We start from the raw sequence: 25,111 nt of genomic DNA on the forward strand, positions 1-25,111 counted from the left end.
GAAATTTCTTACACTTCATCTAGTTTCGAAATTACCTAACAAGACAAAACAGGAAGACCAATCTATGAATAAGGTCCTCATGGCCAAAGTCCAAATTTTGTTTTGTTTTGTTATCAAGCATCTCCAAGCTGGGCACTCTTCCTAGGCGTGGGGGATACAAGGATGATGTTCAGGGTCCAGTCCCAATGCTGAGCAAGCCAGGAGGACACAAATGAAATGTAATAACCATATGAAGTAAAAGGCTAGGTGGCAGTAAGCAGAAGGAATTCACTTACCGGAGGGATAACCAACTGCTTAGGGGAGCCAGACAGCGTTCTGCATGGGAAGTGACATTAATTGGGGCTCAAGGATGCATAGCGAGAAGGGCATTTCTGGCAAAGCCACAGAGACTTGACATGTTTGAGGTGTTTTCTTCTACACTAATCTCCCACTCCACACAAATCACAGCCACTTACTTTTTACGTTTTTTAAGATTTTATTTTCTTAGAACAGTTTTAAGTTCATAGCAAAACTGAGAAGTACAGACAGTTCCCATATACCCTCTGCCCCCACACAAACATAGCCTCCCATATTACCACCATCCCCCACCAGAGTGGGACATTTGTTAACCTACAATGACACATCATAGTCACCCCAAGTCCACAGTTTGCACTAAGGTTCACTCTTAGTGTCGTACATTCCATGAGTCTGGACAAACATATGCTGACAAGTACGAACCACTATAGTATCACACAGGGTATTTTCACTGCCTCCCATCATCCTCCTCATATCACCACTGCTTGGCCCTCCACGGGAAAAAAATTGCTTAAGAAATGTATGCAGCCAATGAGGACCAATGATCAATACTGAGCTATTTATTATTTCAAAATTTAACCAAACTTCTATTAACCAATGGATCTTCATATCTGTTAGCAATGTGTCAGAGGTGGTCAAGTAATTTTCATGGACTATCAGGCAAAAAAAAAAAAAAAAAAAAAGCTACTTAGTAGAATTGAAAGAGAGGTCTCAATGAATTTCCTCAGTTAGTAAAAACACCATTTTCCTTTTATATTCTGAGTCATTGTTCCCACTGCCTTACTGATAACCTCTAGATTGCAGGAACTCTGTCTTTTATATATTAAGGTCATAGAATCTCTACAGACCCTGATGCTAAGTACCAAGTGATTAAATTATTCATTTTAATGAATGGAAGTGGATCCATAAAGACCCTTCCCAACCCAGCCCTAGTTATTACCTTCCTAACTCATTCCTGGTCATTTTTTTCTCCTCCTTTCACATACTTCTCTCCTCTTCCCCTCCTCCTTCCCTTTCCTTCTCTCTCTCCCACATATGCACACACAATATGAATGTGGCTTTTCAAAAACAGGCTGTGCATTTTGATCAAGAGTCTGAGAAACCTAGTTCCCCAGCAATAATAAAGAACAGTGAAATTACACAAACAAAAGGCATTGCTCAGCACTTTCATTTAAATATAGCCAACCAAGAAAAATCCACTTGGGGATTCAACATAAAATATAGTAACTGTCCTTTCAGAAGGTGGACAATTAGTCTGCATGTGATCTGAATGGTATACCTATGCCACTGCTCTCAGTGAAGACAGATCGGCACAGGCATCTGAATGTTACTTTTATTACACTGCCTTTCCAACAAATAAGCTTTAGGGATGATTATATTCCAGCATAGCTCTAGTTATCAGACATCCTGAGAATGAATGAGTGGAAGTCAAAACAAATTCCGAGAGTACATTCACATTTCAGGGCCATATGCTTCTTTACAAGATGCAGAATGGCTTTCACATCATCAATTTGGACAATGAACCAAATTAGTTAAACTATGCATTTGTTAAGCATACGAATGTATACTTTACATATATACTTTTTAAGTATTTTTATACTTTAAAGAAAAGATAGTTAGAAATTGGCCTTGTAGAGAATTTTTTTAAAGCCTACCAGTTTACAGATCTGGAACTCACTCTTTCCACTTTCAGAACTAATAAAGAGAGGTACTTTGTTGACAATGTTATTTGTTGCAGGTTAAATATATATATACATATATATGATATATATGTATGATATATATCATATATATGATACATATATATGATATATATGTATGATATATATCATATATATGATACATATATATGATATATATGTATATATATGATACATATATATGATATATATGTATGATATATATATGATATATATATACATATGACATATATATATCTCTTTTAAAATGACAGAATGGTTAAGTGTATGGCTGTTGATAAAACTTTCAGTTGAAACAAAATTTTTTTGTGGGGTTGGGTGTTGGGTCAGGTATCATTTCAAATAAGGACTTCTTATTTAATTTCTTCCTGATTAACTACACCACATCACGGGGCACCTCGTGTGTTTTAAATACCAAGGACCTTTCTGGCTACTGTGTGGGTAGCAAATTTGGGGGAATAAAACTGGAGGCAGTTCAAAGGCCACTGTAAATGAAAAAGGAAGAGGGTTTGAATGAGGGCAGCAGGAATTTTTTTTTTTTAAGGATACATTTGATATGCAGAGTAGATAGAATCAGTGGACTTTTAATCACAGGATGTGGGGGATGAAGTTGTGGGCAGACTACCAAATTTCTGGCTTGGGTGGTGGTGCTACCAAACAGGATACAGGAAGAAGAGCAGGTTGAAGGGAGAGTTGATGGAGATGCTCCTAAAGACAAATGTCAGGGAGGGAGAGGAGTGGGCCAGGATGGCACTCTGGGCGACACCAAATACCAGGAGTGGGGGCTGAGAGTGAGAGCTCGGAGAGGAGCCAGGAGTGGGTGGTGACGTCCCGGCAGCCTGGAGGTCCGGAATTCCAAGGAGCAAAACAAACAATAGTCTTCAATGTGGTAGAAATGTCCAGCCACCAAAGAACTGGAAAATGTCTGGTAAGTAGAAAGTAGGATCCACTAAGGATCTTTGTAAAGGCCACTTCAATAAAGTTATAAGAACAAAAGCCAGAGCACGAGTTATGAGGTAAATGAGAGATGAAGGGTAAAGATGCTTGGTGGAGGAGTATGAAACAGAGAAACAGAGTTAAAGAAGGGGTTTGGGTTGGTTGGTTTTTAAAATCGGGTGGTATCTTACCACGAGAGATGGACATCTTGGTGACCATCCTTTCAAACATTCCTCTGTGTGTGTCTATAGGTGTGTGCATATGTGTATGTAAAATACATATAAAAATACATATAGACATACGCATATATGCACAGAATGCAGACATAAAGAATATTTATTGTTGACAAGATTATTAGATACTGATAAAACAAATCATATCTTTATATTTAAACCACCTTTTAAGTTATGAGAATCACCAATACATACACAAAAGGAAGTACAGTCTCCTTGCTAAATCAAAACACAAGTCCTCTATGTGACGCACTCTACCCTTTGACAAAACAAATGTTCCTTACTTCTGAGAAACATAGGAAATGGACACACCCAATCCTATTGATTTTTAGAAGATAGGGAGCCATTACCCACTTGGAATGTTTCCAGGAGATTAAAGATACAATCTTAGAAGTAGAGCCCTAGGAGCTCTACCTCTGTGGGCAAACAACCTCCTAGCAAGGGGGTACTGATAATATACACCCAAAGAGTGACACCCAGTGAGTCATCAGAGAGGGGCAAGTTCCACCCTGTGAAGCTTCCACACCTGCCTCTGTCTCACCATGACAAAAAGGAATAACACACAGAGCTCTCTGCTGTGGTGTTGCAATGTCAACAAAGCTGGGAATACTGGTTAAACTGGCCCAGTTGGCTGAAGAGCCACTGGATTTGGCTTGGGTTCACTCTACCAGGAAATGGAACTAGAGGTCAGAATTAGAACATAAAAAAAGGTAGCCCCCAAGGACATCCAGAGAAGAAAGCAGGACATGGGTTGTTACTGCAGAAAGCTGAGCGCTGTGCCAGTTTTTAGGACAGGACACGGCCTCCAAGCAGTTTCATTTTGGTTAGAGTTCTGTCCCCTCTCCCGTTCACTCCTACACTTACTGCTCGCATGCCAATTTCCCTCCTGTAGAAGTTTTCCTAGCGGTTATCAGAAGGAACAGGTCTGATAAAGCTTTCTGTATTACTTACTCTCTCTAGTCTGTATACAGCACAAAGATTTAAAAGCATTAATGAATGGTACATCTCCCTGAACAGTAGATAAATATCTGAATTTTTACTTTTAATTAGAGAATGAAAAACCAAACCATCAAATAGCTTAGCTGGAGGAGACACGCAAAATTGCTCTATCAACTTGGAAGATAATACTGTTTCTTACCTATAATGTCAAAACTCAACTCTTTCTGGACATGTTTTAATAAAAGGGCATTTTATCTACTTAGGTAAAAACTAGGTTCCATTTGTGCGGAGAGGGCATTTCTTTCTACCACCTTGGAACAGAGACAGGTATAAAGTCAATCGAACCCTGGGATACAGTAGACGAGACTGGGCGGAACTCAAAGCCCAAAACATGTTCTTGTGGGAGGGGGCATGAAGCGAAGGGGACAGTGAATCACAGGCACTTCCTGCTGGGCACATCACTTCCTATTCTCGCTGGCAGATCACAGAATTCAGGAACAGCAGAACTCGCAGGTGCCCATGTCCCTCACCTACCTTCACTCACAGACACAAGTGGAAAATGGTGTAAAACATAAACTGAGCTTTCTCTATTCAGGAAACAAGTACTTGATATCATCTTCTGGTTTGGTCAGATTATTAAAAAAAAGAAAGGAAGAAAAGGAAAAAAACACCTATATTTTTCTCTTCCTGCACATTTTCTGCAGGAAAAGACGACTCTGACAAGAAACAGTGACGACATGAATTTTCAAGTCTTCAGGGTATATCCTTTACAAGTAAAGCCACCTGAAACTAAGGCATCCAGAAGATGACACCAAAATGGAACAGGTGCCACATAATACGTTCTTGCTGCCCACAAATATCTCCATAAGATTGCTAAGGTCGGTCACTGTGTGTTGTTCTGTTTTTCAACCTTCAGAGATAGAAGAACCTGGTAATTTTCCATCATCTGCTTTAAAGTGGATCAGATTTACTGTCCATGGTGTCCATTTATGGGAAGTCTCTTATAATTACTTTTGTAAATTAGTCTTCAAGGCCTTATAAAACTGCAGACAAGAATTTCAAGAAAAATAAACCCTAAAATGATACCACTGGGATTCACCCTAAATAAACTATGAAAACACAGTGTTCATGATTGATGGAGAATGTGCTCATGGATTTCATTTTGCCAATAAACTGATTTGCTTAAACCAAGTGTGTGATTTCAGCTGCTCTCATTAATAACAGAGACGAGATTGGTTTGAGTTCTTACACGTGAAATGCTTCAGCTCCCGCTGAAGAATATGAACCCAGTGTTCACACTACTTATTTCCTATCAAATGTTTCAAACGTGATCTTAAAAGACATAAGGGGGTGCCTGCGACTCTTGATCTTGGCTCAGGTCATGATCTCACGGTTTGTGACACTAAGGCCTGAGGCCAGCATTGGGATTCTCTCTCTCTGTCCCTCCTCCACTCATGCTCACTCTCTCTTGCTCTCAAAATAAATAAAAAACTTAAAAAAAGGCATAGGAAACATTCAAGTCAATTTTAGAAAGATGACACTCTGCTGAAGGTAAAGGGAGGTCACACGGTCATCTTTTCTAAACAGTTGGCCAATTTCATACAGTGTATTCACTTTTTACACACCACTCTACTTCTTGCTCTGTATGATAATTAGAGTGCTTCCTTTAATTTGCAGGTTGGTTTTCTAAATACAAGTTTATGTGTTCTTGGATCAATGACTTAACTCTCCACCTACCCCGCAAGTGATATTTCCCTTGTGTGCACATGCCCATACGATAACGTTCTACCTCCAAATACAAAGAACTAATAATACTCCCCTTATGCTAGACTCTTTCTTAATATTCAAGCAAAACAATATAGCTCCAACAAAAGTAAACTGAGCACTAGTTTTAAGCAGTACCTCTGGAGAAATATATATATATATGTATATATATATTTATATTTATATATACAAATAAATCATATATCGTAAGGGAAGACAGAAAAGTAAAGGATGAAAGATGAAAAGAAAATACTTGGATGATTCTAAAAATAAAAATTTTTGTAAAACATTTGCCTTTGAGAACAACTCTAAATGGTAAATAAGACATGTAGCAATCTAATACTTGTTCACATATTCATTTGTTCAACCATTTAAACATCTACTATGTACCTAGCAAACTGCATGGGACTATGAAGAATGCAAAGAAAAACGAACTACCATATTCAAGAGCTTATAATAAAGTAGCCAGTACAGGTAAAAGGCATTGTATATCCTGGAGCACCAGACACGGTTTCAATAAAGTGCTATGAGACTTATAAGAAGAAACAGCTTTCCTCTCAAAAACAGCATTTGAGGTGAGGGCATTTAAAAGGGCTTCAAAATCAGGTACCATTTATTCTAAGCACAAAAGACACGCACTTTTCCTAAAGAAGGTGCCAAGTATATGGAAAACCAGGAAAATCTAGTTCTACAAAAAGTAATGCTTTACAAAAGTATGGTTCATTATAGTTTGCAGAACTTTTATATGTAATACGTTTAATATCATAAATATTATTATCATTCTTTAAAATTTGGGACCTGAGAAAGGATGAAGATACTTTTTTGATGTTACAGATCATTAATATAAATTACAGAGGTAAGCACTAGAAGGTATGGCTTCTGATTCCAACTTTAAAACCCACTGCACCTCACACAGTCACCCAAGTGTCTGCACACTTGAAAGAGCAATTCTATTTTCATTTCTTTCTTTCTTTTTTTTTTTTTTTAAATTTTTTTTTTTCAACATTTTTATTTATTTTTGGGACAGAGAGAGACAGAGCATGAACGGGGGAGGGGCAGAGAGAGAGGGAGACACAGAATCAGAAACAGGCTCCAGGCTCCGAGCCATCAGCCCAGAGCCTGACGCGGGGCTCGAACTCACGGACCTCGAGATCGTGACCTGGCTGAAGTCGGACGCTTAACCGACTGCGCCACCCAGGCGCCCCATTTTTTTTTTTTTTAATTTTTTTTTTCAACATTTTTATTTATTTTTGGTTCATTTATTTATTTCTTTATTTATTTATTTATAGCGAGTGACAGAGAGAAGGAGAGAGAGAGAGAATCCTAAGCAGGCTCCACACTGTCAGTACAAAGCCAGATGCAGGGCTTGAACTCATGAACCATGAGATCTTGACCTGAGCCAAAACCAAGAGTTGGACCCTCAACTGACTCAGCCACCCAGGTGCCTGGAAAGAGCGATTCTAAACAATGGTGGAAATGCAAATCCTAAACTATATGCGTTTTTTCACAGATCTGTCTGACTTTGGGGAACCTCCCTATCTTACTCATTCAGACCAGTTAAACTGAGTCAAGAATCACTTGGGAAACTCAATCCATTTAAAGCTGCCAAATGGAGTAATATTTTCCTTCAGTTAGATTTCCTGTAGGCACAGCATAATCATGCTAAATATCCTGCCTATCCTTATAGGTGGTCAAACTGGAAATCATTTCATTAAAGGCAATAGTTAGATCCAGTGATTTAGAATTGATTCTAACAGTGAATAGATTTGTGGCACATGTCTGGCTCTTCAATCCAATTTACATGTACTTTTAGGGAAAATGATCAAATAGATTTTGTTAAGATTCAGTACTGACTTCATACGGCCATCCCAGAGTAAGGCCATAATCACTACTGTGTAGCCACATGTGGATTGTCAGGAACCTTAATTTCTACCTATACTTAATGGAATTAAAAAAAAAATCTGGCCAATGGGGCGCCTGGGTGGCTCAGTCGGTTAAGCGTCCGACTTCAGCTCAGGTCATGATCTCACAGTTCGTGAGTTCGAGCCCCGTGTTAGGCTCTGTGCTGACAGCTCGGAGCCTGGAGCCCGCTTCGGATTCTGTGTCTCCCTCTGTCTGCCCCTCCGCTGCTTGCACTCTGTCTCTTGCATTGTCTCAAAAATAAATAAACATTAAAAAAAAAAATCTGGCCAATAATCTAAAGAAGTGGTCTCATCATACCTCACCATGTTCAGACAAATGGCTGAATTAGAAGTATGGCACAAACTAATCAGGGTATCTGAAAATAGGTTATTTGGAAGAAATCTGAAAATAAGATCCTTCAGGTAAAGGTAGGAAGGATATTTTAAATATTAAAACAAATCTATACATAACATTTAACATGTTTTCACATGCCAACAAAGAATCACTTGTCTTACTGAATAATGGATGTGTCGACATTTCAAGGCTTAACCTTAAATCTTCATTTAGATCAGGCAAAGATCTCTTACAATGGAAACAATAAGGTGTTCTGGATGCTGTTCTGTACTACTTTGCAAAAAAATACATTTTCCACTTGGTTATTTCTCGAATATTAGAAATGTTATGGATTTTTATAACTTAATCTTATACTTGACCACTAAATTCTGCTATTAATGATAATCTTTGGTTCAGTTGATTTACTGGGATTTCCTAGGAAGACAATTGTAAGATATCTTCCTCTTCCTTTCCAACGTTTGGAATCTTGTTTCCTTTGTGTCTAACAATATAAACTACAAAGTAACGGCAACAGCAGCAGAAACTAATCAGAGAGAGACACTCGGGATATGCCAGGTGCTCTTCTAAACTTGTTAGCTACATATATATATGCTCAATTGGGCCTCACAGGAAGTAAATGAAATAGGTATTAGTATCCCTATTTTATAAATGATGTAATTGAGGCACAGAAAGTTTAGGTAACCTATATAAAAGATCGCATAGTCTCTAAGCAGTTGAACCAGGTCAATGAACCACCTTTCTACATTGTTATTTTGGTATGTACAGAACTACTCTAGTTGGGGGGAAAGTTACAAGTTGGCCAGGCCATGGCTATGAACTACCTTTCATACCTTGAAATCCTAAAGCCCAATGTGTTGGTACTAGAAAGTAGGGCCTTTGGGTGGTGCTTAGGCCATGAAGTGCTCTTAGAAGAGACCCCAAGGAGCTCCCTAGCCCCTTCCACCATGTGCAGACACGGTGTGCCCAGCCAGCTGCAGCTCAGAAGAGGGCCTTTGCCACAACCTGGCACAAAGATCTTAGCCTTCTCAGACTCCAGAACTGTGAGAAATAAATTTCTATTGTCTATAAGCCATACAATGTGTCGTATTTTGTTATAGCGGCCCCAAAAGACCAAGACAGCCACAAAAGTAGATGTGAAAGTGGGAACCCTCATCTCATTCCTGCTTCCATACTGCTGTACTGCTGTTTTTGCTGCAAGGAAAGAAGCGATAAACTTGAGTCTGCCAGGAATCACAGAGCTGCTGATCCACAGGTGATCCACCTCAACACCTTGCAGCCCAGCCCGCATCATTCAAGGTCTAGTGTGACTACTGAATCACAGTGTGGCACTGTCTGGCTGGTCAAGCGTGAAGACAGTGGTCTGGGGGTGACTGGAGACCAGCAGCAAGTGGGTACTGTTTCTCCAAACAGCAACACGCTCATTGGGAATGACAAAACTCACCAGGAACACAGTATCAAAGAGAAGATCATTTCTGTTCTTTCAAAAAAAAAATTTCTTTAATATTCATTGATCTTTGAGAGAGAGAGAGAGAGAGAGAGAGAGAGAGAGAGAGAGAGACAGTGTGAGTGGGTGAGGAGCTGAGAGAGAGGCAGACACAGAATCTGAAGCAGGCTCCAGGCTCTGAACTGTCAAGCACAGAGCCCAACATGGGGCTCGAACTCATGAATTGTGAGATCATGACCTGAGCTGAAGTCGGACGCTCAACTGACTGAGCCACCCAGGCGCCCCAAAGAGAACATAATTTCTTAATAGTTCCAGCAACAGGTAAAATGCATCATCTGGCTTTCCCTCTATCACTTGACAAAAAAAGACTACTCAGTCACTACATAACAACATATGAATATATGTGAACTCAGGAAGAGAGCAGGACAGAGGTGAAGTGAAGTTATTATGTGTCAGGAAGTCTGTAGTTCAGTTTAAATGTCTTTATTCTTTCAGTTTCTGTAGTTGTCTGCCCTGCTAATCCAGACGTGGAGTTTTGCTCACACGAAAGGACTGCTCTTTCCCCAGGAGTTTACACCCTGGGAACACACAGAAGACGGTTCTGCGTGGTGCTCCAATGGGAGAGAGGAACAAAAAGTCCTCGAATCCGTGAGCTTTTCCCGCTAGACAAGCAGAAGGAAGAGACTAAATGAGGGGAAGAACAGCGTGTAGGTCTGCTGGCTGACAAGAAGCTTTGTTAAAGGTAAAGGAAAGAGAAAAACACAAAAAGAACAATTACAGCCTCAATCAAAATGCTTTCTCATACCTGAGATTATATCCTCTTCATGATTCACCCAGCCTGCCCGAGAGACTTAGGAGCAGTCCCAAAGAACAATGGAACGTATTATTTGCTATTTCCACCTTCCTTATGCAATTTGCGAGTCACAATGGGCCACCCCCCACTTGCTGCCAAAGAGTTATCTCTAAAACACAAATATAATATCACAGGAGTGAGCTCACTGCTGACAAGACACAATCCAAACCCAGAAGGTTCAGAAGAACTTTGTGATCTACCCACTGTGGCAGGAGGCAGGTTGAGTACTCAGGCTTCACAGGCTGATGGCTTTGGGTTTGAATCTCAACTTCACCTACTGAATGTAAGACCTTGGCTGAGATCCCAAAGCCTTGGTTTCCTCATCTAGAAAGGGACAGCTTCTATGATTAAATGTGTGATGCCCTGGCCCAGCAACCACACAGTGGGGGTCCCTGTGCGCTCACTGTTGTGGGTCTTAAGAGCCACAACGCTCCCTCCTTCCCAGTGGTCTCTCTTCTCTCTGCACCCATTGCCCAGTGGGTAATAGGTATTCAGTTATTCAGTCAATATCCAAAAATCTCCACAGACCTGCTCCAACAGCACTGCTTCAATGTCTCCCCCCCTAGATCTGAACTCTAAATGTGTTGCCGGGACGTAATAAGAAGATGCTGCTGTTAAAATGTAGAGAAGGGAGAAGATATAGCAATAAAAGAAAAATGGTGATACATTTCCATTTAGAGAGTTTGGGAGAGGGGCCCCCAGATCTTGACCCCACACAGATACACCGTATTAAATTCTTAATTTCAACAGCATTTATTCACTCTATTTTTTTTTAAGTTTTATGTATTTATTTTGACAGAGAGAGAGAGAGAGAGAGAGAGAGAGAGAGAGCATGTCTATGAGTGAACACAAGTGGGGGAAGGGCAGAGAAAGAGAGAGAGAGAGAGAGAGAGAGAGAAGGGGAGAATCCCAAGCAGGCTCTGGGCTGTCAGCAAGGAGCCGAACACGGGGTTGGATCCCACAAACTGTGAGATCATGACCTGAGCCTAAATCAAGAGTCGGACACTTAGTCAACTGAGCCACGCAGGCACCCCAGTTTCAACATCATTTTAAGAACCATATGCTATGAGGATGTATACCGAAATCTAAAGCAGGAACATCAGGTTTTACAATGTTGTCTTATTTCTGTTTACTCCAGGCATTTACAGATATACCCATTTTTAATACAAAAGAAAGAAAGAGCCAGAGTAGTGTGGAGGATTAACAAAGCTTTGCAACTAATGAGATTGCGCTTTTGCTGCCCCCTGAATTTTTCTGCCATGACGCACACAGTTCCTGTTGGTCTGATGCACCGTATGCAGAAAGTAATGTCTATTCACAAAGCGTGTAACATGTTTGTTTGTTTTTTAAATTTTACTCCGGGCAATGCTGTGTTATGTTTTAGAAATTAACTCTGACATTGGCTTTCTAGACAACGTTTGTCTGGCGACCTCTGTACAAATAATGAGAATTTTTGATACTGATTACCAGGAGAAAAATAATAGTAAGACTAATAATTTCTGGGTTTCTCCATCTTGACACCACTGACATTTTGGGCTGAAAGCTTTGTTATGGCAGCTGTCCTGTGCATTACAGAATGTTCCGCAGCATCCTTAGTGTCTACCTACAGATGATAGTAGCTTCCCTCCCCTCAGTGCGACAACCAAACATGTCTCTAGACATTGTCAGATGTCCCAGAGATGAAGAGGTGCAAACTCGCAACTTGGTTGAGAACCACTGGTCTACCGTAAAGAAAGAAAACAATCATTTGTCTTCTTAAAGAAGTAACAGAGTCATTAAGAACTGTGATCAATTCCATAATAGAAGTTTTGACCTTAACAAGTCAACCTACAATTTGGAGTAAGACTCCAAACATACTTTGCTGTGGGATTATCTCTGCTGTACCTGGCATCAGAACTAAAAGGACAAGAGATTCTTCCCCATTAGGAGGAAGCTCAGCACCTGAGATGAGGAGAATCTTCTGCTAGAAAGTTCCAAATCTTTACTTTCCTACTCTCTTTATTTTTAGAAAGAACATGAAAGATTTTTTTGTTGTTGCCAACACCTATTTTAAGGGAAAAGGGTTTTAGCAAAAAAGAGAACAATAGAAATAAATTAAATCCATTAAGAAAAAGTGTGCACAACCAAATGCCGATGCCTGGGAGGTCAAAAAATTTAAAAGGTCTGTTTCCTTAGAAATGGGAACCCCCCCCCCAAACAAAATCTCAGAATTATGTGTCTCCTGTTATCTTGTTCCCTGCAACAAGGTATCAACTTCTAGCTCATCAGCATTTCCCCCAGCCTACTTCAGGGCTTCATTATCTTTCATCAGGTCTATTTCAATAACTTCCTTATCTGGTTTTCTCTCACCTTCTCATCCTTCTTTCTGGATCAGTGGGGTAGGTGGTGGAGTGTGGGGGAAGGCAGCCTCTCGGAATCTTTTAGAAACCGATTCTGTGAGTGCTCCCCAGGCACAGAGGTGACGGCTCCCAATATTCCAGAACTCAAACCCCTTCGCCACCTGTTCTAAACTTATTTCCCAAGTACTCCTTCTCTCTCTTCCCACAAAGTCCTGAAATCATTTTCACTCTTGCCCACAATCCAAACCTTTGTTCAAGCTGGTATGTCCAGAATGCACTTTTCTCCCAGGTTCACGTGAAGGCCCTCACCTGACACTCCCAGACAGCATGGATCTCCCCTTATTCAAGAGCCCATCACCATTTGTTTGTGCCTCTAGTAGGGCAAATGCTTACTGTCTTCCTCTAACCATGTAGGGGCATAGCGTTCTATCTGCCTGCTCCAAGGGAATATGAGACTAAACCAGTTCTTCAGCATCTTCTGTCAACCTGATGAAAAAAGTTTGTCCTTTAAAGACGAATCCATTTCAGTTAGGTCAAAAATATTTAGTTCAGCCCTTGAAGTTTCAAGCTTGTGATATGACAGCCAGGACTGTCCTCAAGAAGCTGTCAGCAGAGAGGAGAGTAAGGGCAAGACAAAAACACTCTTGGGCACAAACTGTTAAAGATGGAAACATTATTTGGCATGAACTGTTACAGGGATTCCAAAGTGGAAGGAAGAGGAAGTCCCTTATCCAGATACCTGGTGTGGAAAATTAGGGAAAGCTTCTTGACGAAGGTGGTGTTTGAGGCAGGTTTTCACAGTTGGGTGGTGACTCTGATGGGCGAGCCCCCCACGTACTAGATACAGAAAGGGGGGCAAGGCCAGGCAGGTGGGGCCAGGGGAACAACGAATAGCACAGGGGAGTTGGTACCCAGTGTGGTGTCTAGTGGGTAGTAGGGTCCTTAGTCCAATGGACACCAGGCCTCAGAAAGACTCTGTGTTACACAAGAGTTTGCACCCACGTGGGGACACCTCTGCCAAGTCCTAGCCAGCAAGCAACAGAGCCACGATGGAGGCACAAGAAGCTGGCAATAGCACTGAAGATTGACTGGAAGAGGAGAGGGGACTCTCGGGTCTTCAGAGCAGGTGAGACCCAGTGAGGATAGCTGGAAAGTGAGAGCAGCTTTGACAGGACTGAAGAGATAGCATCCACAAGACGTGACACACACTAACTTCAGAGATAAGAGGTGGATGAGAACTAAGATTCCCACCCAAGATGACTAGCTTATTGAAGTAAGAAAGCCAAGATGATGAAAGGGTGTGAAGAGCTGTAAGGAAAAAAATAATTGCCACTGGGCATTAAACTCATGGAATATTTCAAGTGTTTATGTACCCACAGCATTTCATTTACCTACAATGATTTCTTTTTTTAAAATTTTTCGTTTATTTTTGAGAGGGGGGAGGAAGGGCAGAGAGAGGGAGACACAGAATCCGAAGCAGGCTCCAGGCTCTGAGCTATCAGCACAGAGCCTGATGGCGGGGCTCCAACTCACGAGCTGTGAGATCATGACCTGAGCCGAAGTCGGACGCTTAACCGACTGAGCCCCCCAGGCACCCCTACCTACAATGATTTCTAACACCTAGAAAATAAAAGCTCTGTGTTTATTTTGCTTGTCTCACGCTCACTCACTGGCTTGACTCACTCTTGGGGACAAACCCCATGATGTTCTATAAACCAGTCCCAACAAGTTGGAGGCCCTGCTAATGCAGACTTCACTAAAAACACACATGAATGCGTCTGAATCATCTCTCCTCTTGCCCTAAACGTCAAAAAAGCCGGCCTGGACCCCGCGGTTCGTTGTTTTTCTGTGTCGAGGATGCCTGACAACAGACGGGGAAGCAGTTTACCAGAAGGCCAGCACTCAGCCTCATGGAGAGGGAGTCCAAAAGGTAAGTGATTCCAGTTCTAAGCAACAGAGTGGAGTGACTTCTGGAAGTTTTACCAGCACTGCAATCAGTTTTGGAACGTTAATATTATTAAGTCTGTTTTCTGTAAAGAAAAAAAAAAACTCAAAACAATTCCTAAAAGCTGAAAAGGAACCTTTCAAATGGTCACCTTTTAAAAAAAGATCTGTACTCATTTAGAGGTACAAATCCAACATGGAAATCAAATTATGAAGTGAGACTAGTCCATCCCTAGTGCTATAAACACTCCATTAACAGTGATTTGAGGCAACTTGTTCAAACTTTCCACCTGATGTTAATCGCATTATCTCATAGGTTAAGTTATACTTGAACTGGAGGTATCCCGTTCAAGTACCAACTTTCCACTCAGCACCAACATACAAGTAGAAAAAATGTAGAAAACAGCAGTCTAGAGTTGTAAACCCCAAAGCCCATCCCGGTTTTGTGCCTGAGTTTTTAATTTTTTTGATCCTAGATTTTCTGCTGGTAGAGTCAGTGTATGATTTATAAGGAGAGTCAATGGGCTGAAACGTGAAAATAGCAATCGAGGGATTCTCAAGGTTTTATTAAAGTCATTTTACTAGCATTTATAGATCAAGAGAAGCCACACCAAATACCTCTCCATGAAGTTGCTCATACATTTCCCCTTTCCTTATCTCCCATAAGGCTCTTAAGAAGAAACTAATAAAATATTTTTCCTTTCTTCCCAAATCTTACCCACATCCCTTTTGCCCCTTCCCTTAAATCACCACCACGAACTGGGGTACCCCCTGGAAGCTAGCCCATGCTGAGAGCAATCCTTTCCCCTTAGGAAGGCAGTCACTGGATGGTGCTACCATGCTATAAAGATGGAATCATTTCTTCCCGAGTTCATCTTTCACTGGGTTGTTTCCACAAACACTCAGCACTGGAACAAAACCACCCAGTGGACGGTGAACTCTCACTCCTAACAGAAATTACTTAAGACTATAAATAAGACTCAACGATTGAGGCAGAGTGGTTTGGTGAGACCACCACTTAAGAGTTTTATATTACGATTAACTTTGCTGCTGGTTGGTAAGTCAAGGTCCCCCCCCCTTTTTTTTTCTTAATTACAAAAATTTCCAAACAGAAAATTAGGATAATGAACACCCCATCTATCCTTCACCAAAATCTAACAACTTTAAGAGCTTGTCTTACATTCATCTATTTTTATGTTTGTTTTTGCTGAAGCATTTTATAAACTATAATCACACTCCCCCCCTAAGTAATTCAGTACGCACCTCTAAGAAACAAAGATATTTTCTTCATAACTATAAAACTAGTATCACCCCTAACAAAATCAAAATATTTCCCTAATATCATCTCATCACAAAGGTCACTCATATTCAAATTTCCTTGGGGTTATTGTTCTTAAGCGTTCAGAAGAGACACTAGAAAGCTATACCAAAGGATGGCGAAAATGCTTGAGTCATAGTTCTACCAAAGGTAGATGTTTACATGATTTCTTTATCCTTGCTTTGGATTAAAGTGTCAGGGTAAATGCTGAAGTGTAGAAGATACATCCTCCTAAACTTCCGACTATGAATCTAGGTTATAACAGCTACAGCGATGAGTTCCTGAAGTAAAGGAGGGGAGGGAAAGAGGGAACAGACAACTTTCAAGAGACAAAAATGGCAATGACAATTTCCCAGACACTAGGCTATGATATTACCTAAATTGTCTCCCCCTCTTTTCTCTTCTGATTCATTCCCCCTAGCCTAGAAAGATTCTTCAGACTCCATTATTCTTAAAAATGAGTATTAGAAACGTTCTGTTTTTATGTCCTCTCTCTTGGCTTCTTTGTAACCCATCTTGACAAGAGTAATTGCTCCAAGCTTGCTCTTCCTTCCACTCATTTTTACTCCCCCTTTGTTATCTAATTGCCTTGCTCTTACTCACTAAGACCCACCTTTTAGAGACTGACAATTTCCTTATCCACATTTAAAACATGCTTTCCCCAGGCCTCAACTTGCCTGTTCCCAGCAGGCTCCCCACACATTGCCCTCTCCACCCTCTCCAAGTCCAAGGGGCTCCCTGGGAAGCTCTTCTGTCTTTGCTTCTTCCTGGTAATTTATGAGAATGTCACTTGTTTGCGGATGACTTATAAATCTGGAAAAGGTCAAGATAAATATATATTTACTTAATTTCCCCCTAGAGTCAGAATACAGTTAGTGAACTGTGTGTGAAAGGCAAGGAAAGTGAAAGCATTCTTCACCTTACTGGCTGATTCTTTCTCTCTCTCCACTTTTTTAAGTTGATTTATTTATTTTGAGAGAGAGTGCACACACATGCAAAGGGGTTGCAGGGGGAAGGACAGAGACAGAGAGAAAGACAGAATCCCAAGCAGGCTTGTGCTGTCAGTGCAGAGCCCGACATGGGGCTCAGTCTCACGAAGCGTGAGATCATGACCTGAGCTGAGATCAAGAGTCGGACACTTAACTGAGCCACCCAGGCACCCCCTTACTGGCTGATTCTAATAGATCTCTCTTCTGTACAATGGTTAGAATGCCTTATGTGTGGACAGTGCCTTCTAGCACTTTCCAGGCAATAATAGTGAGGAAGCATGCTCTGGAGTCACATATCCTGGGTTCAAATCACACTTAGGAGGTGTGATAAGATACTCAACGTCTTTGAACTTCAATTTGTACTTGTGAAAAATGCAGATAATAATAGAACCCACTTCCTGGCTTTGTTGTGAAAGTTCCATGAAGAAATCAAAGTAAAATGTTGAGTTAACAAAGTGTCTAGAAAATAGCACTGAATGAATTTTAGTGATTTCAAACTGTGACCTAAAGATTCAAATATGAAAAGTGGTTACTCTTTAAGTATAAATAAATCTAGTATTTATTACTGGAAAAACTGGGGGGGGGGGTAATGTTTCTTGTTATACTCATATTAGTCCATAGGTCGTTTTGAAAGAAAGTTTGGTTATTCCCATTTTAACACATGAGCTATATCTCATGTAATACAGAAAGTACACAAAGTGTTGTTCAACGCTAGCATTTACTTTTGTAAATGGATGATTCATGCTAATTAAACTTGCAACCCGGGAGAATAAAATTAGCTTGTTTCGACATTTCCTTTTGTTCAGTAATTACACTCCAAGGTTATGTAGATACCACATTACTATAATTTTGCCTGAGAGACAGACTGCACACCCACATTTTTAAAAACAGGCATTGCTGATAGCAACCCAGGTGCTTGCTGAGTAAGAGCCCTGCAGACTTCCTAAGCAAATCTTACACTAACCTTATGCTCCAGTGTCACTTATTTCTGTGCATATTGTAGCTAGTAAGGAAGTAATGAGATCATTTTTGCTTGTTATAGATTCACCGGATTTGCAGGAGGATGAGAATTTAAAAATAGAAGCCAAACGTGGCTGCCGTTTATCTCTGATGCTTATGTTCAAGTAGCAATCTGTTCACCCATGATGACGGCAAGCATTCCATTAAATGATTTAAATTTTCACAAACCCTCTCAGAATCCTACTACTTCTCAAATTGGTAGACCAGAGACACACAGAGACGTCACATTCTGACCCATTTGGTTTCTCAAAGCTTTGTCTTTACAGACAGCTATTCTGGGTCGGTTTTCATGAGACAGGTGATAATGAGGAGGTAACATTTATTTAGTACTCATTACTGTGCCAGGCACAGCGTTGAGTCATTTACACACATTAGATCATAAAGAATCGTCGTGACATTTTCTAAGTAAATCTCCTTTCTACAGATTGGAAACTCAGAGCCTTAGGAAGATAAATTAAATTCCAGAGGCAATGGCATATCCAGGTTTTTGTGGAGCCTGAAGTTTATATTAGTTTTAAAGGAAAAAAAAAGTCAAATTGTGAGTACTAAATTTGGTTTAATGCCCTAAAGGGGTCAGCATAAATAAGGAATCCTGATGTATGAGCTTCAGCAGTAACCAACTTGTGTCTGCTTGACTGACCACTCCAAGCTGTAGAGACAAAGGAATCTGATGAACAGAAATGCGAATTGTAAAATGAAAATCATTCACCTTTAGAAAATCTTGGCTATAATGCAGTTCACTAGGTTTAAAAAAATTTTTTTTTGAATAGATTTGTTTTTCAGTTCAGTATGTCAGGAGAGACAGGGCAGCAAAAGGGGTGGGGGGGGGCACATGCAGGGTGAATGAGCGGGCTTTGATAAAGTGCCAAGCAGTAGCTTACATGGTCTGAGAATGCAGAAAAATTCTGAGTTCTGCATTGCATGTTCCTTAGGAAATCTTTGCCCTCTTGGGAGCAGTGAGAACTTAGAAAGTTTAGATACAATTTATTTGTGATGCCTTCTGAATAAAACTTGTGTGAAAGCAGCAATCGCTTTTCTAAACACTATGCCAATTTTTCTTGAGTGGTTTCTCCGCTGTTAGCAAAATATGTGATGCTGACTGAACACATTCTCTCTGTTGGAATCAATTATTTGTTATACCAAGAAAACTCTTTCTTATCCAAAATGAAAAACTTATTTTGCCAGAATGAGGGAGGTCTTTATTTTTTCTCCCCCAAAGCACATCTAATAATTTTAGAATTCAGAATAAGGCAACTCTCCTTACCATCCATAGTGCTGTTCTGAGGAGTTCAAGTCCTATTTATCTTTTCTCAATTTTATTAAATTATTTCTTTTCACATGAGGAATTTCATGAAAATTTCTGATGAAGGGTATGGGAAAGGCAGTCTGAATCGTGATTTCCTTAAAATGCTGAGTTTTACTATATTCTAGAATATATGTGAATAGGGCTGCATACAGCTGCCCAGGCTGTGCACTACACAACTCCAAAGGACGCTATTTACACACAGTGAGGAGCGATGCCTAGAACATGACAGTGCAGTGGCCTCAAATGAAGAGCACACTGACTGAAATGAATGGTTGCTATATAGGCCAGAAAATAAGTACATGCTTGAAAAGACGAAGGGGGCACATGTCACAGAGATACATGGGTTAGCTGTCCCCAAATGGCTAACTTTAGGACAATATGAACATCAAAATAAATAAGAAATGTATTATAACCCACTGAATGAAGTTAGAATCCATAATTCCATAATAGGTGAGTAAGTAAACAAATGGCAGAAAGACAACTAACAAGTAGAGCAAGTAACAGTGGGGTTCCAACTCGATTTTGGCTCAGATCATGATCCCAGAGTTGTGGAATCAAGCCCTATGTTGGGCTCTGCACTGAGCATGGAGTCTGCTTAAGATTCTCTCTCTCTGCCTCTCTCCATCTGCCCCTGTTCCCTGCTCGTGCTCTCCCTCTCTCTCTCAAAAGAAGAAGAAGAAGAAGAAGAAGAAGAAAGAGGAGGAGGAACAGCGGAGTTAAATTAGAAATGTACCATTTTCTCACCTTCATGGTAACAACCAGATCAGACAGAAATCAATAGCTGTGCAAGTGGGGGTGGGGTGATTTAGAGAAAGACCACTCCTCCTTTCAAATGTCCTAGTAATCACACAGTAATCCTCATGAATGGGAATAGTGCCCTTATCAGAAGAGGCAGGAGAGAGATGGTGGAATTCTCACTCCACCAAGAGAGGACACAGCGAGAAGACTACCACCTACAAAGGACAAAACGACCCTCACCAGACACTGGATCTTTCCTGCCTCCAGAATTGGGAGAACTGAACTGTTCATAATCTACCCCAACTATCTGTTATAGCAGCCTGAACTAAGACAGTCCTATTTCAAGGTTTTTTTTTCCTTTAATGTATTTTTTTTCCTTTTGTGTAAAGTGGTATGATCTTAGAGTCCATGGCACCTCAAATTTTCATTTAAAAAAAGTATCATTTTCTTTTTTAAGATAAGGTTTTTATCTTGATTCCAGTACAGTTAACATACAGTATTATATTAGTTTCAGGTGTACAACAGAGTGATTCAACATACCCTGTGCTCATCTCGACAAGTGCACTCCTTAATTAATCCCCATCACCTATCTCATCCATCACCCACCTACCTTCCCTCCGGTGCCTGGATTCCCAGTTAAGTGTACTGTCATCTTCCTTATAGATAAAGAGTGGGCTGTTGAACATACCATATCTTTCTTCCCAGTGGAAGCTGAATGGCTGTTAATTAATTAATTAATTAATTTTTTAAACGTTTATTCATTTTTGAGACAGAGAGAGACAGAGCATGAATGGGGGAAGGTCAGAGAGAGAGGGAGACACAGAATCTGAAACAGGCTCCAGGCTCTGAGCTGTCAGCACAGAGCCTGATGCGGGGCACGAACCCACGGACCGCGAGATGATGACCCTAGCCGAAGACGGACACCCAACCGACTGAACCACCCAGGCGCCCCGGCTGTTAATTTAAAAACAATAAAACATTTACAAATACTTGGGGAAATCTTTTCTTCTGACACTGTGAATGCCCATCCCAGAGCAATGGGTCCCAACCTTGGCTGCATAATTTAACCATAGAATTCAAAATTCTGATGCCCAACCCACACTCACAACCAACTGAAGCAGAACCTCTGGAGATGGGACCTGGGCACTGGTCATTTTTAAAGCTCTCTAGGTCATTCCATTGCATAGGTAAGTATGAGATCCCTAGATCAAGCATCTACAGCCGTAAAGAATTGTATCTTTTATGTATGGATCCAAAGGATTCACAAAGGAGTTTCAGAACTGGTTTCACTGCCTTGGGGTGCCTGGGTGGCTTAGTCACTTAAAGCGTCCGACTCTTGATTTCCGCTCAGGTCATGATCTGGCGGTTTGTGAGTTTAAGCCCTACTTTGGGCTCTGTGCTGACAGTGCAGAGCCTGCTTGGGATCCTCTCTCTCCCTCTCTGTCCCTCCCCTGCTCACACTCTCTTTCTCTCAAAATAAATAAATAGACTTAAGAAAAAAAAAAGAATTGGTTTCACTGCCTTAACTATAGAGAATAAACAGATGGTTACCAGAGGGGAAGGGGTGGGGGGAATGGGTAAAATGGGTGAAGGGAATTAAGACTACACTTATCTTGATGAGCACTGAGCAATGCATGAATTGTTGAATCATTATATTGTACACCTGAAACTAATATAAGGCTATATATTAACTATGCTGGAATTAAAATTTTTTTTTAAAGCTAAAAAAGAATTGGTCTCACTTGTTGAGGAATATACAGTCTCAACTGGCAAATGAAGATATGTGTGTATCTATGAATGAAGACTGGGGGCATGTGCTCAATGAATGTGATACACAAGAAATGTGGAGGCGATATAGGCACAGTAGGGATGCCTGTACCCTCCTGATGCACAGACAGGCTCTGATAAGAGCAAAGCTGAGGAAGCCTAACTCTGGCTGGGGAATGGTGTAAATGGAAAAGTACCCGGTATGTCCAGGAAATAGTGAGGGGACCAATCTAGCTGGATGGAAGGTTCCCTCTTCCGAGTAGAAAAGGTAAGTTTGGAGAAGCAGATTAGACCCAGCCCCTGAGGGCTTTGAGAAACAAGCCAAGGAGTCTGGTGGCAGTTTGGGGTCTCTAAGGAGATTTGAGTCAAGGACCAAATGCAAGCATTCCTTGGGGAAGACTGCTTTGATGGGCTACTCACAGTGCGGTCAGGGGAAAGACTAAAACTCAATCTACTATGAGAAGAACACGCACATTAGATCAAACTGTATATGTGACGAAGCACAATCTTATACCTTCCTTTTCAGTTTTCCACAAAAGACCAGGAGTTTGGGCTTCCTAGAAACTGCACGGATCCCACCTGTGGTGGGACCCCTTGGCAGGAGAGAGTGGACAGGATGCAGGGTTGGTCTTGTCTCTGTCCCTTTGGCCTGGCTCCAAATTTCACAGTTGTAGTACTTTCTGCTGCTACCTATTCCTCCTTTTTTCATGAAGGCTACTCTTATGGCCAGGAAATAAAGTTCTAGGTGACAAAGTTTCAGGCTAGAGAAATTCTTTCTTATAATTTTTTTTTAATAGGAGTATCTGAGAAGCTGAGTGATCCCGAGGTCATACGGGCAATTGGAAGACTCCTAGGAACAAAAGAAGGGGCCAAACTATTCATTTACTCAATAAATATTGAACACTTACCATTTGCTGCCATTCTAGACAATGGAACTACAGCAAGGTCCCTTTTCCTGATAGGCAACTCTCTGGGCATTGTAGAGGTTTCACTCAAAAACAAAAAGGCAGTCTTGTAAAGCCTTTGAAAGGCTTTTGTAAAGCCAGTCACAAAAGCAACATTTAAGTTGTACCCAGGGTTACTCAGAGACACTGGAGCTCAGAGGCTGTCTACACATATTGACTGCCATCCCAAGACCACGGAGACGTTCTTTGTATTTGTAAAATTTTCATTTTATAAATAGCTGATAAGAATCCACATGTAACTACATGCGTTGATTACAAGTACTTAGGACAAAATGAAACTGAGGTTTCACTGATAAAGTCACCACAAAAAGTGTTTGATTCTTCTTTTTCTATGTCATTATATTCCAGTTTATAGACAAGTCCTATTTTCTCACTGTGGAGGAAAAAGTTAACATATGCAAGTCCCCTTCTTCTGCCTTTTCTTGCCCCTCGAGAGAAGTTTTACCTGCATAATGTACCGGAATCTCTATCTTTGGCCCAATGACGTAGTGCCCCTCCTCCAGGCTGTGGGCAGTGATAGTGGTCCACTGACGGCACGAATGAATCAGAAGGTAGTCATTTTCCCGCAGCCCTTCTATGCATTCTCCTAGAAAAGATAATTTTATAGGAGAAACTTAGAATTAGCATCTGCTTACTCCACACTCTGCAGTGAAATTTCATGGGTTAAAACTGCACTATTGCGGAACTTGGCAGTTCATCCTAATATGACATAAGTTTGCTTCTGAATTAGCAGTAAGAAGGCATTCCACAACAAGCTGACAATTGTACACAGGATTCCATAAAAATGTTTCCCACTTATCTGCAAAGAGATTTTCAAAACCTCATTTTATCTCAATGACTGTTCGCAAGGATACTAAAAGTTATTAGGTGCCAACAAAGTGTTAGGCACTATTTAGATGCTTTGCACATATTATTTCATGTGATACAATAATATTATGAGGTAGATATTGTCCCCTCTCTACAGGTGGGAAAAAAATCAAGATTCAGAATGTTAAGTGATATGCCTAAGCTCACAGATTTAATAAGCAGAAAAGTGAGGATTCGGGGCTAGGTCAGACTGATTCTAAAGCTTATGCTCTTAATCGTTAAAATACAACCACCAAAATACATAATAAACCTATCTCTCTGTTGAAATACTGGTTGAAATTAGATGCCAGAATCTCCTTGTAAATTTTGTGTGTTTTGCCAGTTCTCTCTGGCCCCCTATCAAACTTCCCACTCAATTAAAAATAATGAAGCTTTATAGAATGCAAATGAAATTATTTTTCACTTTGATATCTTCTGAGGTACATTTTTAGCATTTGAAACAATGACAAGTTATTTCAAAAGAAAAATCCATCCCCTGAAACTTAAAAGACATTTTTTAAGACGCTGAAATGATCCATCTCATGAATCCTGGTTTAGTAATTCTAAGTGCTCAGATAATGCCTGAAAAGGCTAATTTCTTTATACAGAAAATAATTAGCCTTTTTTATTTTTGATGCTTATTATATTGTAATAATCAAGAGTCAGTGATATAATTGTATGTTTTGAAATGGAATTTATAGCTCACTTAAAAATTCTTAAAAGTTTCACGGCTTCTATAATAAAAAAAAAGTAGAGGAGGCTGTAATGATCAATTTGGTACCACAATCATAAGCCATCAAATTTGTTTCCAATCCAGTAAGGCCACAGTCTTTTAAAAAAGTCTTCATACAAGAATACTCTATTGTTGTTGCAGGAGATACAAATGGGATGGGAGAAGAAGAAACAGATCTGGAAACAGAGGTATCCTAGTAGATTCGAATGAGAAGGTCCAATTCACCAGGGGGAACTTTCCAAACCAGATTCCCCTGCCCCTCTCACTTTGGGGGACCAGGTTCATAAAGACAGCTCTCGAGGAGACTGCTGGTACTTATGAGCCCGTTGTGTCCCCCTCAAGCATGTTAGGGCAGGAAAGAAAGATCTGGAATTGCTGCTCCATAGGAGCAACCGTACGGCCACCCTTAAGGCTCCCCACCAGGAGGCAGGCAGGTGGGAAGGGCACACAGACATCAGGCAGGCATTGTAAGCACAGGCCTTGAAGCCCAACAGATCTGGTCTAGTCAAAGCTCTGCTCCTCACCACTCTGTGGTCTTGGGTAGAAACCCTCCTACTTCAGAGTGGTTGTGAAGATACACAGTGACAGACATGGAAAATGTGTAGCACCAAATCTATCACATTATGTTAGGAGTGGTTAGGAAACATCGGCTATTAATCTCATTTACTGTAGGCTTTTTCTCCCTAGAATTAACACTCTAATTCAGGTCGTGTTATCCCCTTACAGG

At 40.7% G+C, this 25,111-nt stretch overlaps 1 protein-coding gene across 4 annotated transcripts in view; it reads right to left on the bottom strand.

Annotated features, from left to right (window-relative positions):
• The window catches only part of GAREM1 (GRB2 associated regulator of MAPK1 subtype 1), a 204,279-nt gene that overhangs the window by 103,653 nt on the left and 75,515 nt on the right, over positions 1-25,111 (bottom strand). For 3 of the 4 annotated variants that reach the window (XM_047828339.1, XM_047828338.1, XM_047828342.1), the window contains one exon: positions 23,251-23,391. In XM_047828339.1, coding sequence (XP_047684295.1) covers positions 23,251-23,391 — 141 coding nt within the window. Of the gene's footprint in view, positions 1-9,269; positions 9,289-23,250; positions 23,392-25,111 lie in introns of those variants that run through there. The other variant, XM_047828343.1, reaches the window with a different exon arrangement.

The sequence above is a fragment of the Prionailurus viverrinus genome, chromosome D3 (assembly GCF_022837055.1).
Source record: "Prionailurus viverrinus isolate Anna chromosome D3, UM_Priviv_1.0, whole genome shotgun sequence".
NCBI lineage: Eukaryota > Metazoa > Chordata > Mammalia > Carnivora > Felidae > Prionailurus > Prionailurus viverrinus.